Source organism: Salvelinus namaycush, chromosome 15 (genome assembly GCF_016432855.1).
Source record: "Salvelinus namaycush isolate Seneca chromosome 15, SaNama_1.0, whole genome shotgun sequence".
Lineage (NCBI taxonomy): Eukaryota > Metazoa > Chordata > Actinopteri > Salmoniformes > Salmonidae > Salvelinus > Salvelinus namaycush.
This window is the reverse complement of record NC_052321.1, coordinates 37,508,716-37,523,604: the sequence shown is the minus strand read 5'-3', so window position 1 is coordinate 37,523,604 and position 14,889 is coordinate 37,508,716. Positions and strand designations below refer to the sequence as shown.

General features: G+C 40.5%; 1 protein-coding gene across 3 annotated transcripts; it reads right to left on the bottom strand.

Moving 5' to 3' along the window:
* Positions 1-1,184: 1,184 nt before the first annotated feature.
* On the bottom strand, positions 1,185-7,516 carry LOC120060497 (pre-mRNA-splicing regulator WTAP-like). 3 transcript variants are annotated; one of them, XM_039009854.1, is made up of 8 exons: positions 7,216-7,516; positions 6,509-6,552; positions 6,315-6,370; positions 6,161-6,219; positions 5,925-6,049; positions 5,519-5,697; positions 4,310-4,464; positions 1,185-2,178 (listed from the first exon to the last, which is right to left on the bottom strand). In XM_039009854.1, the coding sequence occupies exons 2-8, from the start codon at positions 6,533-6,535 to the stop codon at positions 1,610-1,612; spliced, it is 1,170 nt and encodes a 389-aa protein (XP_038865782.1). In that variant the 5' UTR covers positions 6,536-6,552; positions 7,216-7,516; the 3' UTR covers positions 1,185-1,609. The 3 variants fall into 3 exon arrangements, with proteins under 3 accessions (XP_038865782.1, XP_038865781.1, XP_038865783.1); XM_039009853.1 differs by lacking the exon at positions 7,216-7,516 and adding an exon at positions 6,871-6,931; XM_039009855.1 differs by lacking the exon at positions 7,216-7,516 and adding an exon at positions 6,867-6,926.
* Positions 7,517-14,889: the final 7,373 nt, after the last annotated feature.

The window sequence follows — 14,889 nt, the reverse complement described above, 5'->3', positions numbered from 1 at the left end:
GCATCCAGGTCCAGTGAAGTAGAAAGCACAGATATGCATAATCCAATTAACACTGAGAAAAATCTGTTAGAATATAAACTATTTTTCTCTCTCCCAGTTCCTATGAGGGTCCTTTACAAGCTATATTAGAGACATGGATGCTATATAGCTTAGTGAAAAGCTCTATCCTTTCTCTGGGGCTGGCTACTGTATGGTTACTTCCCTTTGGAATATCTCTCACAGCTCACAGACTCTGGAGTGCTACTCTGATCTCTTTAGCTACTGTCATGTACTGCAGTCCTGTCACTTTAATTCAACCCATCCCACCACCCACTGCTGAATACAAGCAGCCATAGATCGCATCCCAAATGGTACCCTATTCCCCATGTAGTGCACTACATTTGACCAGGTCCCACAGTCAAAAGTAGTGCACTACATAGGCAGCAATTTTGGACCGAACCAGAGCCAGCTAAATGGATAAGAAATATTCAGTGCAGAAGAAATAGGGGAAGGAGGGAGGCTAAGTCAGTCACTGGCAGGCAAATTAATCCATCTGGCCTTGTTCTGTGAATGGTTGCCGTGACAACAGTGCTGCACTGTAGGTTGTATCCCAAATGGCATCCTGTTCCCTATAATAGTGCAATGTAGGGCTCTGGTAAAAAGTAGTGCTCTACACAGGGAATAGGGCGCCATTTGAGACATGGACATTAACTCGCCTTGTTGCACTCCACTGTTCTCCTTATGAATCTGAGGCAAGGGATGGAAGGATATTTATACCTTGCAATCCCACAATGCTTCACTCAAGCCTGGGTGAGTCAGCATCATCATCAACCACTAGATGGAAGTCTTTCCCTGTTGGCAAGCCTCGACCCTTAATCAAACCATTCTAGAGAAGAATACAGTGAGTGTAATGACTGGCAACGAGGGACTAGAGATGGCCTGAATTTACATTTGAGCCTCTAGGAGAGTAGCTTAGCTTTAAGCCTCCTTCCATCTAGGGGGATGTCTCACTACTCTGCATTATTTTCCTTTCTTAGTCTCCGATGAAGGGACTGGATAAGATCTCTTCTCATGTCCTGCATGATCAGTCATGGAGGAAAGGACATAGTGAAAGGAATCAAACTATTGAGTTATCAATTTATCTTAGTCCATCTGGACACGTCACCTAATGACAATCTACAACTGATTATTCATACAAAGTGAGATGCTCATTACATTAAAAACAATCTTTATTGTACTTCAGTCTGGAACGAACATCTACAAATTCAGGATGTCATATTTTTGTAAACATTTGTTTTTCACAATAAACGGGAAATCATAATCAAGTTAAAAACGAAAGTATTCAGCACATGACAACTTGTTACACTTAAAACAAGTAAAAGTCTGACTTCGCCTTGTTATCATAACACATCATACGTGCACAAACAGACGATGTACTAATAGAAAAATCTGGATGAATGTCTATCACATTCAACAACTACTGGTGAACCTTTTCTCTAGATGGGGCATACATAACATTTGATCAGTAACCTACGCCAGTATTCTGGGGCATGATTTCTATCCATTGAGAGTTTAATCCACGAATTGCCTTACTCTGGGTCCGGGAAACCAGCCATTAATATCTGAGACCCTACCCTGTAACATTCAACCCATTCTGGGTAGGGCATGAGCCCACAGTCCTGCCGCCTTTGCTAGAACTAGTCCGTGCCACTATCCTGTTCTCCTGAGGGTCCTGGTTTGAGTTTGTCTCTATAAAGTGTTGTGTGACGCAGGTATCACTACCTGTGGGGGAGTCTACAGTCTCATAGCCCTCGCTAAGCTGGTTCGTTATGGTCCTAAAGTGGCTAGAGAGCTTGGAGTCTGTGCCTGTGGTGGAGGGAGATGGAGACGGTAGAGACTCCTGATCCTGCTCCGTATTGATGCCTGTCTCTGCCTCTGTGAAAGGGGAGGGGCCAGGAGCTGTTTCTGTCCTATCAAAGGGGCTGGTGTTGCCTGGTCCGTAGGCCTTGACCAATCCTGCCTCGCAGTCTTTGCTAAAGCCAGCCTCTGGGTGGTGGTCCAGGGGGGCCGACCCAGGAACAGCGCTCTCTCTCAGGGTTAGCTGCTGGCGGGTCTCCCGGAGCTGCTGCTGGAGGACCAGGATGGTGCTCTGCATGCCCTCCACCTCTTCGTCCAGCTGGATGATGAAGTCGTTCAACTCTGTGTGGAGACCAGAGAGACAGACATCAATATTACAGCAGTGCACACATACCCAATTACCCATATCAAAAATGTATGCATTCACTGACTGCACATCACTTTGGATAAAAGAGTCTGCTAAACTGCAAAGTGGCTAAATTATTTTAGCATGGAAGAATGACAGTAAATTATATTAGCATGGAAGAATGATAGCGCCACAACATATCAAGGCAGCTGTATAATGTACTGAATAACATATTAATCAAATATGTACCACCAGGGCTTTAAAGTGCAACCTGGAGTTATATTTTGGGAAAACCAGCGACTAAACGAAAATCCTATAAAAAATTCAATGCGTAACAATAATTTGCTGCAACACTCTTCTCTGCACTGTTCAAACAAGACAGGCTGCCTCCCACAGCTGCTTGCTTCCAGTTCCCGGGCCACACACACACCAAGCCCCGCCCTCTGCCTCTATAGCAGGCAGCACACAATTCCTCAGTGCTGTTTGTTTTCTCAGCATGTTGTCAATTCATGCACTCAACATATTCTTCCAAAACAAGAATAATGCTGCTTTTCACATTGCTTCTAAATAGGAATCAGGTTCTCTATTTTATTATTATTTTGTGAGTTAGTTAATTCTTTTTTATTTGCGAGTTAGTATAAAGATGCTGGCATGTGCAGAAAATTATGGTAATCTAAATCATGATGATATGTATCAATCGCGGGGCATTTGTTTTGCAAACTCTGCCATCACATATGGCCTTGTACAGTACAAAAACACTGCTAGCCAAACAATGGTCTCTTGCTAGGCACACAATTGAATTAACGGGCAACTACACCCTCCAAATGTTTTTATTTTCACTTCATTGTCCCCAGACCTCAAAAGTGGTCTCCTGATATGGTTTAAGCATTGTTGTGGAGTTAGATTTATTATATTTTTTAAATAGGTTATATTAAAAAGTGCTTTTTTGAGTGAAAACTAAGAAAACTCAGAAACCTGGAAAAATACATCCAGGAAAACAGAATTTACCAAAAGATCAAACTGATTTCTGTACAGTGATGGTGTAAAATCGTTAACAATAACACCCTTTGAGATTGTGCAAAGGTAATTTTTTCCCTTCCAAACAATTAATGTAAATATGATAGTCAAGTTCAAATGTAATTATCTGTGTATTGAGGGTAGGTCATTATAGGCTGTAGGCTACTTGCTCAGCCAACAAATTAAAGATAAAATGTAAATGATACACGCATTACCTGCTTTCCCAGACCAGTACTCTTTTCATTGCAGGTGTGCCACTTGCAAATTAACCTGGATGCCAAGCCCTGCAAGGGCATGCTAATTTAAAAGATGGCTAGTCATTATTAGCCTGGTTCTGGATGGAATGCAGGTCAATATCGTGCGCAGTGGTGAAAAATTGGTGCGACCCAATCATGTGCGGATGCAATCAACTGATAAAAATTGTGTGTAAAAAGTTAGAGCCCTGTGCTAATTTCTAACTAAATGCCATTTAGCTAAATGCACTAGCTAGGGCAAAGAAAACATTAGCTCTAATGCAGGCTGCTACCAGTGGTCTTATAGATCAGCATGTTCTGAATCAGGTAGCCTACTGTAAAATATTTGTCTAAATGCAACATCTATTCAAATGTGATTAGGATCCCCTGGGAAACACCGACAAACAATTTGGTTCCTACACCGTCTTAACTCCTACCTGGCTTTTTTATTATTTGTTGTAATGCCAAACAGAGAATTAGAATAGATCATTCTATTTCTATGATTCCAACAGTTCACCCAGGTGTTTTGATCTATATCGCAAGCCAAAACACAATATTTGGTTGAAAAACTAAAAAAAAAATTGCGCAGCCCTACTAACAACCTGGTAATTCTACCAGTATATGCAAACAGTTGGTGGCACAGAAAGAAAGGAAAAGTGATAACTTCAGAAAATGTGCTTTAAAAGTAAAGATTCATAAAGGCTATATCTCAATCGACTAAAACTGATTTTTCTCGTGCTCCTAAAATTTGCTGTGGTGGTGCTCCTAACTTTTCAAAGATAGGAGCACCAGTGCTACCAATGATTTATTTTAAAGCCCTGTGTACCACACAGAAATAGTGAAATAGCTAAGAATATAGAGAGACTACAGTACTCACCATCCTGGCTGCTCTTGAGCTCCACGCTGTACTTCTTCTGCAGGGCCAGCTCTGCCTCCAGCTGGGCAATACGACCCTGAGAGATCTGTCTGCCCAGCTCCTGGTTCTCCTGGATCAACATCCTGCACTTAGCCATCAACTTCTTTCCAGTCTGGCTGCAGAGGAAACAGGGGTTAACGTCAACATGATGGACTATACATACAACAAAAGACAGTCCCAGCAGCCCTAATGCTAAGTCCCTCAAATATATCATTGTGGGTTATTTAAGATACCAACTCATACAGCAAACAAGTAATATCTGCATTAGCGTGATGGCAACAACCAAGAATCAAGGCAATATGAGCCTATATCATATAATACAATATACATTTTGCCCATTTGACTTACCAAATGCTTACACTGCTACATGAACCAGTTAGTTGCTAAAAAAGTTCAACATTTCAGTGAAATCATTTAAACACATACATCTGAACTAGACCTTGGTAACACAGGCCTGCTTTTAACAGTGCTGTCAAAACATTGCACAATTCAACTGAACAGAAAAGGTTTGGATTATTGAGCGATTAATAAAATGAAACAGTCATACCTGGGTATCGTTCATATTACTGAAAAAGGTGTTCAAGATGACTCCTTGAAGCAAGCCCAGGATCACTATAACAAATGTCTTTAGTGTTTAACAGTCTCTGGACTGGGCCTTGTGCAAGTTCCTCCATTTTCAACTCTTTAATTTAAATCAATATCTATACTCTATGTGGAATGTGGTCAAGTTAGTTTAAGTTAGCATTTATTGGAGAAAGCATGTACTAAGTAAGGAGACAAGTTGTGTGATCTAGGCCTAAGCCATTCACACTGAAATGTTCCGATCAAACCAAACAAAGTATAGCAATGTTCCTAGCGGGAGAGGGTTTGGAGGTTGAGTGTCAGTGACCATCTCTTCTGAGCAGTCCCGATTCCTTCAAGCCCCTTAACAGGGTCACTCAGAGCTGAAACCAGTTCACCTGACAAAGAGTTTATGACATATGCAGGAGGAGTAGTGGGGCTGATCTGATCTGTCTCTCTTTCCTTTTTAAAAAGTCACAGTCATGTTTGAGCGTATTGCATTTTCCTGCCTTCCTTTCCCTCCATTTTGCATTCTTGCAGAAGAGAGTCAGTTGTCTGGCTGGCACAGTCTTTGGCTGGAGGATCGAGGGTTATTTTGGTTTGGTTTACCTATCAGGTGTAAATTTCCAGGCACTTAGTTCATTTTGGGCTTGCTCCAATTTGTCTTTGTTCTCTTCCAGTTCGCTCTTCATCTTAAGGAAAAACAAGTAGACCGCAGGGTCGACCATGGTAGATCTCAGCTGGGCCACATTGGGTTGCTGGGCTTGCTTCAGGTACTGGATCTGGGTCTGAAAAGAGGTGAAATAATACATTTGTCAACCATGTGTAACCAGAGCACTCAGGTCCCAAAAGAGAGCAACAGTAGGTACAGTAAATCAAGTTTCCCCATTACAATATGTCCCCATCACATGTTACTTACCAACTGTCGTGTCTTGATTTGTGACAATTTTTGCATTTTCACACAGGGCTTGGAAAACTCAAACCAATGGACTTGACCATACATGACCATACTCACTGTGCATTCTTGCATCTCCTGCTCCTTTGTGGCCAACCTCATAACAAGGATGTTCTCTCTCCTGGCAGCCTCTTGCTGCTGCTTCAGCTTCTCCTCAGACTCCCTCAGGCCCGTCACATCATTTGCTGCGGAGTCAAAACAGGATACATTTCAGTTGCTTGTGCAGACCTTTGAAGAGACTATTTGTTCAATGGGCATTCATGCATGTTAACATTTAAGAGTCCAGCGTTACTTACAATTCAATTCAGAGTATTTTGTCTCAAGTATCTGCACATAAGCATCCTCCTGCTTCCACCTGAAAGAATATTAAACTATTCATAAAGGTGCATATGAAGAAAAGTAACCTTGCAGACTTGCACACTAGCAAAGTTAGCTCATTTATAGCAATACCTTTCACAGAGCTCCTCTCTGGTCAAAGTCTTCAGATCACCTTCACTGAGGCGAACCTTGATAGGCAAATGGGATAATAGATCAGTATTAATATTGAGACTTTTGACTCTGGCCGTGACCAGGTAGTCACTTGAGGCAAAAGCCAGTTTGAGAAAGATTAATGTAGCCTGGGTAACGTTACTTCTTGAACTCACCTTTTTAGGTAAAGGTTCCTCAGTCATTCTGGCCTTGGGGATACCTTGAAATTATATATAAATCAGAGCTTGATCATTATATAGTTTAGTTAGCTAGCGTTATTTATAATTAAATGTTGTAGCACTTGCAGCTGCTAACTAGCGACCTAGTTAGCTCTCTAAAATGTTGGTAGCTGGCCTAACGTTAGCTAGCTAGCAGGCTGGTTAGGTAAACGTAGCGTCCGTTAGCCCACATCATAGCTAGTTAGCAGATATTTATCAAATATTTATTTTTATTTAACCTTTATTTAACCAGGTAGGCAAGTTGAGAACAAAAACAAATATAGGGAAATTATTTATAATATAGCTAGTTAACTACCTACTAGTGTTGGTAAACGAGCTCATTTCACTTCAATATGGCTAGGTCGGTAGCTTCTAGCTCTGTCTATGCGCGCATGCGTCTGATCTGCACTACGACGCATGCACATGGACCAGAGCTAATTTTGCTGTAAACAAAGTAGTTCATGTTTTGGATAAATTACAGCTTTACTTTGGCGAGTAACTAGAGTATATTGATGCCAGCCATTTATCAAAAACGGATTATATGCAGCGTGTTGAAGAAAGCTCAAGCCGCACGTAACGCCCTGGAACAGAGCTAGGTAGCTTCTTGCTAACTAGCTGGTTGAGCAAGCTCAGCTACTGCACCTAATATCTGGTAATACACTCACCTGTAAGCGTGAAAGGTGAACTTGGTCAGTTAGGCAAATTATGCATTAACAGTTTAGTCGTCTATCTTGGTATATTTTAACAGACTTAGGTTGCTGGCTCCATGTTGTCGCCGCCAAGTGATGAAAGACAGGAAAGGAAACGCAAGTGCACGAGGAGTGAAAGCGTCACAACAACTTGTGGGATTTTGCGCGTGTCCGAGGCTAGGGAGGTCTTCTTTTTCCTTTTCGTCTTCTTCGATGAGGTTTAACGGTGGTTGACATCTAATAAATGTTGCATTACCGTCACCTACTAGACTGGAGTAGAACTCCCATATACTTTGCTCTTAGGGCTAGGCCCCCTTTTTCTCCATTTCCGCCTGAATGACGTGCCCAAAGTAAACTGCCTGTTGCTCATGCCCTGAAGCCAGGATATGCATATAATTGGTACCATTGGAAAGAACATACTTTGCATTTTGTAGAAATGTTAAAATAATTTAGGAGAATATAACACAATAGATATGGTAGGAGAAAATCCAAAGAAAAACCAACCAGATGTTTTCTTTTGAGAGAGACCATCCTCTTAGAAAGGCAAGTACAAGGTCATATTGAAAATTAGCTCCCTGGATTCCTATGGCTTCCAGCAGGTGTCAGCAGTCTATGTTCAAGGTTTCAGGCTTGTAACTTCAAAAACGAATAAGAAATATCAGTTTTAGGACAAGGACACAGTCTTGGAAATTCGTGTTTGCGCGCCATGAAGACAGGACGCACCTGCTAAAATCGGTTTCCTATTGAACTCAACTTCTTTCCGTAAGAAATATTATAGTTTGATTACATTTTAGGGTATCTGAGGAGTATATAGAAACGTATTTTGACTTGTTGAAACAAAGTTTAGGGGTAGATTTTCGGATTCCTTTCTCTGCTTGTTGAACGAGTGGATTACTCAAATCGATGGCGCCAATTAAACATACTTTTTTGGATATAAAGAAGGATTTTATCTAACAAAACGACACTACATGTTATAGCTGGGACCCTTTGGATGACAAATCAGAGGAAGATTTTCAAAAAGTAAGTATATATTTAATTGTTATTTGTGAATGTATAAAACCTGTCCCGGTGGAAAAATATTTTGATGTGGGGCGCCGTCCTCAAACAATCGCATGGCATGTTTTCGCTGTAATAGCTACTGTAAATCGGTTAGTTAGATTAACAAGAATTTAAGCTTTCAGCCGATATAAGACTCTTATATGTACCTAAATGTTTAATATCCATCATTTTTATGATTATTTATTTGAATTGCGTGCCTTCCAGTTTCACCGGAAGTTGTCCCGCTAGCAGGACCCCTAGCCCAAACAGGTTTTAATAAATAAAAACAAGGAAATAAATTAACAAATACCCTACCATCTACAGTCATTAAAAACCCACCACCCTACTCCACTATTTAAATCTATCACAAACACCGGGAATCTTCCCCTTCAGTTGGTCAACTTTCACATTTACCACTACCCCAGTAGTCACTCCTTTCAATGGCAACCTTTTCTTGAAAGCAAAACAATTCACACCTTTTGTCCCTATTCGTTTGAAGCAGAGCGCCTGCTCCCTCTGACCAGCGGAAACACAAACAATTATCACAACACCACTTCTGGTTACCTTCACCGATTCCACAACACCCAATTCTGTTTTCACCCACCCTGAATCCACACTTTTTCCAAAATTGTCACACCTACCGTCACAGACTCATCTTTATCCTGACCCTCTGTGCAAGCCTCAGGCTCCGAGAACTTCATCACACCAACCACCTCCGATAATTCGCCCTCACTCACTTCCATTTCTCCTCCTGTCTTCGATTCGCTGTACAGCTCACTCTGCTGACAATTTCTACCATTCTTCTTTAACAGACCATCTCCCTTTTTTACGCCATTCTTAACTGATTCAAGCTCACCCTCTTCCTCCCTCTCTCTATTCGACCTCCTCTGCCTGTCTTTTTCCCTTAATTCCTCCTCTGTATTCAAAGTATACGTCTCCTTATGATAATATTGTACTTTCCCTAACATACATCTCATTCTTGCCCTCTCAAGTGACGCCATTCCCCTTGCTTCATGGTGAACCCACTACCATCTATGGCAAAACTACCCAACTCACTTCTAGAGCTATGTTCTGCCCTTCCTTCGTTGTTATTGGTCAGACCGTTCAGACTCGGCCAGGGACATCTGTTGTTGTGGTACAGTAAATTCTGTTGTGACTGTGCTAGCGATAATTTAACAGTATAATGTGCATTTAATGTAGGCTATAGTTCAACAGTCGACTCCAGATTACATGACTTTACTCATTATCCTATTCACTGTGTGGTGACTGGTGAGACTCTTCGGAAGCTAACATGTGGTCCATATCAGGCCTAGTAATACCACAGATAAAAGTTACCAGTACCTTTGCTAATACCAATACACCGGTAATTGTTTTGCAGCTGGAGAGGCAAAATCTAGAATCGGTTTGTATTTGTAAGGAATATCATGTTCCTAACATGAGGGACCCTTACTAACACCAGGCATTAACATGAAAACATGAAGTCCTATGACAATAGACCTTGTCTCTCTCTATCCCTCTCTAAGCCAGGTAGAAAACATGCACTCCTATTGACAATGCTTCTGCCTCTCTCTCTGCCTTTAATATGCAAGGTTAAAATCCCCAGGAGACTGTCAGGATGACAGGATGACACATTACACCCCAGTCATCAGACGGCATACCTACAAAGCCACTGGAGCACAAACATATCGCCAGCCATCACCCGTCTGTCTCACAGTCAAGAAAGGGCTTTGGACAGCGTGGGCTAACACGGATAAGATTGCATGGTTGGTATCAAGTCATTCTGTAGTCACCCTAGACGGCATTGCGAAAGGTGTCGTTTGTGAGGGCTCAGTTGCAACCTCATGCATATTCATTGACGTAACGTAACCTAAGGACTCCTCATCCATGCTCTGACACAGTAATACACATAGTGAAGACGTTACAATATGAAAATTACAATGTAATTTTGAACCAATTACGGTATTTGAAATGAACGTTTGACATGCTGTATAACTGTATCTATATTTATATTTCATTAAATTAACCACTGACCAAAGTACAGACCTATGTATTTAAACCATTAAATCATCCCTGTCTGTGTCTGTGTTCATATAGACTCTGTGGTGGATAAAGTTTATTCACACAGTGATGGAAATCATTTCATTCACATTCTTCAGAGAAGTGCAAGAAAGACGAGCATGAAGAGGATGAAACCCACGACAGAGGAGCTGGCTGGCATCATGAGCCTTCAGTGTCAACTCCTGCAGACCAGAATGTCTCCTGGTGTCATCCTTAACCATACATTAGAGAATAAGTTACAGGTAGGTCAGTAATCTGATTGGGTGGTGACCCTGTTACTGGCCATGCAGAAAAGAGGGAGCCCGTCCCAAATGGCATCCCATAGTGCACCATATAGAGAATAAGGTGACAATTGGGACACAATAAGAGACTACAGTTCAAATCTCCTCGGCTCTCAGTCCGAGGCCTGGTACTAAATCATGTAATTAAAGGCCCAGTCTCTCAACGAGGACTGGCGTGTTGATGTTAACATGGGTATCACACGGTCACACGCCACCTATTTGTTATTGTTCTCCATTAGAATCCTCTGAAGAGCTTGGCAGAATTAGTTTCCCTTCCAAAGAGCTAGACGGAATGTGCGCACAGCCTGGTCTGCACACAATAAGCTTAGGTAAAGCAACTGGATAGAAAAGGCTATGGTAAAAGTATTTTAATGATACCCAACTAATAATAACGTATTATGAGCAACATAAGACAGTGTGGTACTACTGTATATACAATAACACTCAATATTATACAACAAAGCTTTGGTACTGTAGCTTTCAGTTGAAAGGGAGACCAGTACCAAATCGTTATGACTCGCATTACACATGTATTGTAGATGCATTCTTTGTATGCAAACCTGAATCCATTTATTTTATCTTGATGTAGGCGATACCTTCACATAATGAGGAATGACACATGCAACACTGGCTGGAACCAAAGCCTAAATAATTGACAGACCTGTTTCATTGGATACAGGCAACGGTAGACGTATGGCTTACAGAGTGCATGTGTTATTGATGAGCTGGTGAGATGTACTTTAGTTTTCAGTGGAACTTGTATTGAACACAAGCTGCTAAAGTGTGTTTTAACTGAGTAATAGAACCATAATCCATGCTTTTTGCTCAATGCCTATTTGATTTATTGTGGAAGATGAGCTAGGTAATTTACATAACAAGTCCTTGTTAGATCATGTGGTTAGATGTAGGTTGTTTTCCCACCACATTCCTACTTAGAAATGTGTGATAGATCACTTGAAACATGTAGTCAGAAACCTTGAAAGTTAAAAGCAATGTTAAGCCCAGATAAATGCAATTACACAAGATGTCTACTAAGAAATGTACACTGAGCTGGGCTCGCCACAGGAGCAGTTCCCCATGAATGATTTAAGGAAGATCCTTCTTCTTCCTGCAATATTGAGAAGCTCTGACTTTTTGTTTGTTAGATGAAAATCTATTGAAATGGATCGATGTTAATGGAATTTATATGTTTAAATTAATGATTAGAATATTCCACCCTGAAACCATATAATTGTATGACATTGATTAGAATCATAAAATTATTATTAATGATGTGTGTAGTTTTAGTCAGTAAAATTATAATAAATGATGTGTGTAGTTTCAGTCAGAATTAGGGTAAAACAATATATCTGTACAATATGTCTTTATAGTATCTTAAACACAGACTGTCTGAGCAAAATTCGGTGCCGACCTTGGCGAGGGGCCACTGAGAGATTTGGGAGAGGGCAGGGATTACTTCTCACGGTCCCTAATCTTGGGGGAGGACAGGGAGTACTTCTCGCGGTCTCCCTAATCTTTGTCGGGCGGGTAGTGATACAGTATGTGCGTAGGATGACAGCTTGTTTGTGTGTGAAGGTATGTGCGTAAGGAGCCAGTATAAAATGGATGTCTTTGTATTGTGGACTTGAGAACGTTCTCGTGAATAAACTGTACTAACCTTTTGCATAAGCTGAGTCTTTGACTAATTATTATTGAACCCATGGTCTTACAAACCTCGGGGATTGGTCAAAGCTATTGATTGATTGTTATTATCATTGGAATTGAAAATTCTCGTGACAATTGATTAGGTTCCTGTTGTCCCATACATACGCACACATGGCCTCACACATATTAGTGCATGTCTTTGTTTGCCTACAAAGAAATAGCCTAATTCTGTTCATACCTTTTCGGCCAACCCACATTTAGTCACAATTCCCAAAGCTACTTTTAGTTCCCTTTCCAATGTAAATTGAATTCAGAATTCTGAGTCAGACACATTGCATTACCATAATTTCTTACATTACTAGACACATTGGATTCATCGAATGTGCTGTATGTGTTTGCATATCTGAACTTTAATGTCTTATAAAAAAGTTGTAGTAACGTGGTAGAACAAGTCTTGTTGGCTTGTCTGGCTTGGCACACTCCGTTTGCGATGACGTCTCTCTCTCACCAACCTACTTAGTTGTAGTTACCTGTCTGTCTCAGGTTCAACACTCATACACTATTCATTGACATATCACATCACTCCAGCCCAACTCCTGCCCTGGACAAACCATGTTCTTTTTAGCACAACTTCACTTTTGTGACCTTTCTGTTTCTGCAGTGTAAATGTCTAAAATGGCTATATAGGATAACTATTTCGTTGCCCTCAGAGTTTGGTTTGTTTCTTTCACCAGGAACTGTTGGGAGTTGGTTTGAAGAAAAGGAAAGTGTGCCATTTTCTTGTATGGTATGTATGAACATCATTATATACATTTTCCGATAGAATTCATGGATAGCAATGCTGTTGTGTATAACATAGTCACAGCTTAATTTAAAGCATCAGCTTACCCCCCCCCCCACACTTATTTTTGCAGGCCCCCTCTTGACAGCGGAGAGAAACAATTTTAGAGTTAATTTCCTACAATTCTACACGTTTTGACATGGGGCGTAGAGAACATAGTTTAGCAGTTTTTAAACAAGTATGCTTTAATTCTACACATTTTGTCATGGGGCGTAGAGAACATAGTTTAGCAGTTTTTAAACAAGTATGCTTTAATTTTACACATTTTGACATGGGGCGTAGAGAACATAGTTTAGCAGTTTTTAAACAAGTATGCTTTAATTCTACACATTTTGACATGGGGCGTAGAGAACATAGTTTAGCAGTTTTTAAACAAGTATGCTTTAATTCTACATATTTTGATATGGGGTGTAGAGAACATAGTTTATCAGTTTTTAAACAAGTATGCTTTAATTCTACACATTTTGACATGGGGCGTAGAGAACATAGTTTAGCAGTTTTTAAACAAGTATGTTTTATTTCTACACATTTTGATATGGGGTGTAGAGAACATAGTTTAGCAGTTTTTAAACAAGTTTGCTGCAATTCTACACATTTTGCCATGGGGTAGAGAGAAGATTTAGCAACTTTATAACAAATTTCATGTCATTCTACTCATTTTGCCGAATTAAATCAAAGTTTATTGGTTGCGTACACAGATGTGCAGATGTTATTGCAGGGGCAGGGAAACGCTTGTGTTTCTACCTCCAACAGTGCAGTAATACCTAGCAATACACACATAATCCCCCCCCCCCCCGCAAAATTATCAATAATCACAAAAAAAAAAAAATTAAATGTATTTTGGGCTCCCGAGTGGCACAGCGGTGTAAGGCACTGCATCTCAGTTCAAGAGGTGTCACTACAGTCCCTGGTTTGAATCTAGGCTGAATCACATCCGGCTGTGATTGGGAGTCCCATAGGGCGGCGCACAATTGGCCCAAAGTCGTCTGGGTTTGGCCGGGGTAGGCCATCATTGTCAATAAGAATTTGATCTTAACTGACTTGCCTAGTTCAATAAAGGTTCAATAAATAAAATCTACAGATAGTCAGAGGCACACTCCAGATATAATTTACAAATAAAGCTTTTGTTTCTAGTGAGTCCGCCAGAACAGAGGCAGTAGGGATGACCAGGGATGTTGTCTTGATAAGTGTGTGAATTGGACCATTTTCCTGTCCTGCTAAGCATTCAAAATGTAACGAGTACTTTTGAGTGTCAGTGGAAATGTATGGAGTAAAAAGTATATTATTTTCTTTAGGAATGTAGTGAAGTAAAAGTAAAAGTAGTCAAAAATATAAATAGTAAAATAAAGTACAGATACCCCAAAAAAACACTTAAGTAGTAATTTAAAGTATTTTTACTTAAGTACTTTACACCCCTGTTAAAAGTTACAGGGTTTAAAGGCTGTAATAGGAGAAAACTGAGGATGGATCAACAACATTGTAGATACTCCACAATACAAACCTAAACGACAGAGTGAAAAGAAAGAAGCAGGTACAGAATACAAATGTTTCAAAACATGCATCCTGTTTGTAATAAGGCACTAAAGTAAATCTGCAAAAAATGTGGCAAAGATATGAATTGAATACAAACCGTTATCTTTGGGGCAAATCCAATACAACACATCACTGAGTACCACTCTTCATATTTTCAAGCATATGTGTGGCTGCATTATGTTATGGGTATGCTTGTCATTGGCATGGACTAGGGAATTTTTTGGGATAAAAAGAAACAGAATAGAGCTAAGCACA

What these genes read in the sequence shown, in the direction of transcription:
- LOC120060497 (XM_039009853.1), bottom strand. Translation starts at nt 6,892, where the DNA reads ATGAGCTCGTTTACCAACACTA. An exon ending in AGAGAGGAGCTCTGTGAAAG is followed by an intron (nt 6,220 to 6,314) that starts GTATTGCTATAA and finishes ATATTCTTTCAG; the next exon opens with GTGGAAGCAGGAGGATGCTT. An exon ending in GCTCAAGAGCAGCCAGGATG is followed by an intron (nt 2,179 to 4,309) that starts GTGAGTACTGTA and finishes GTCTCCACACAG; the next exon opens with AGTTGAACGACTTCATCATC.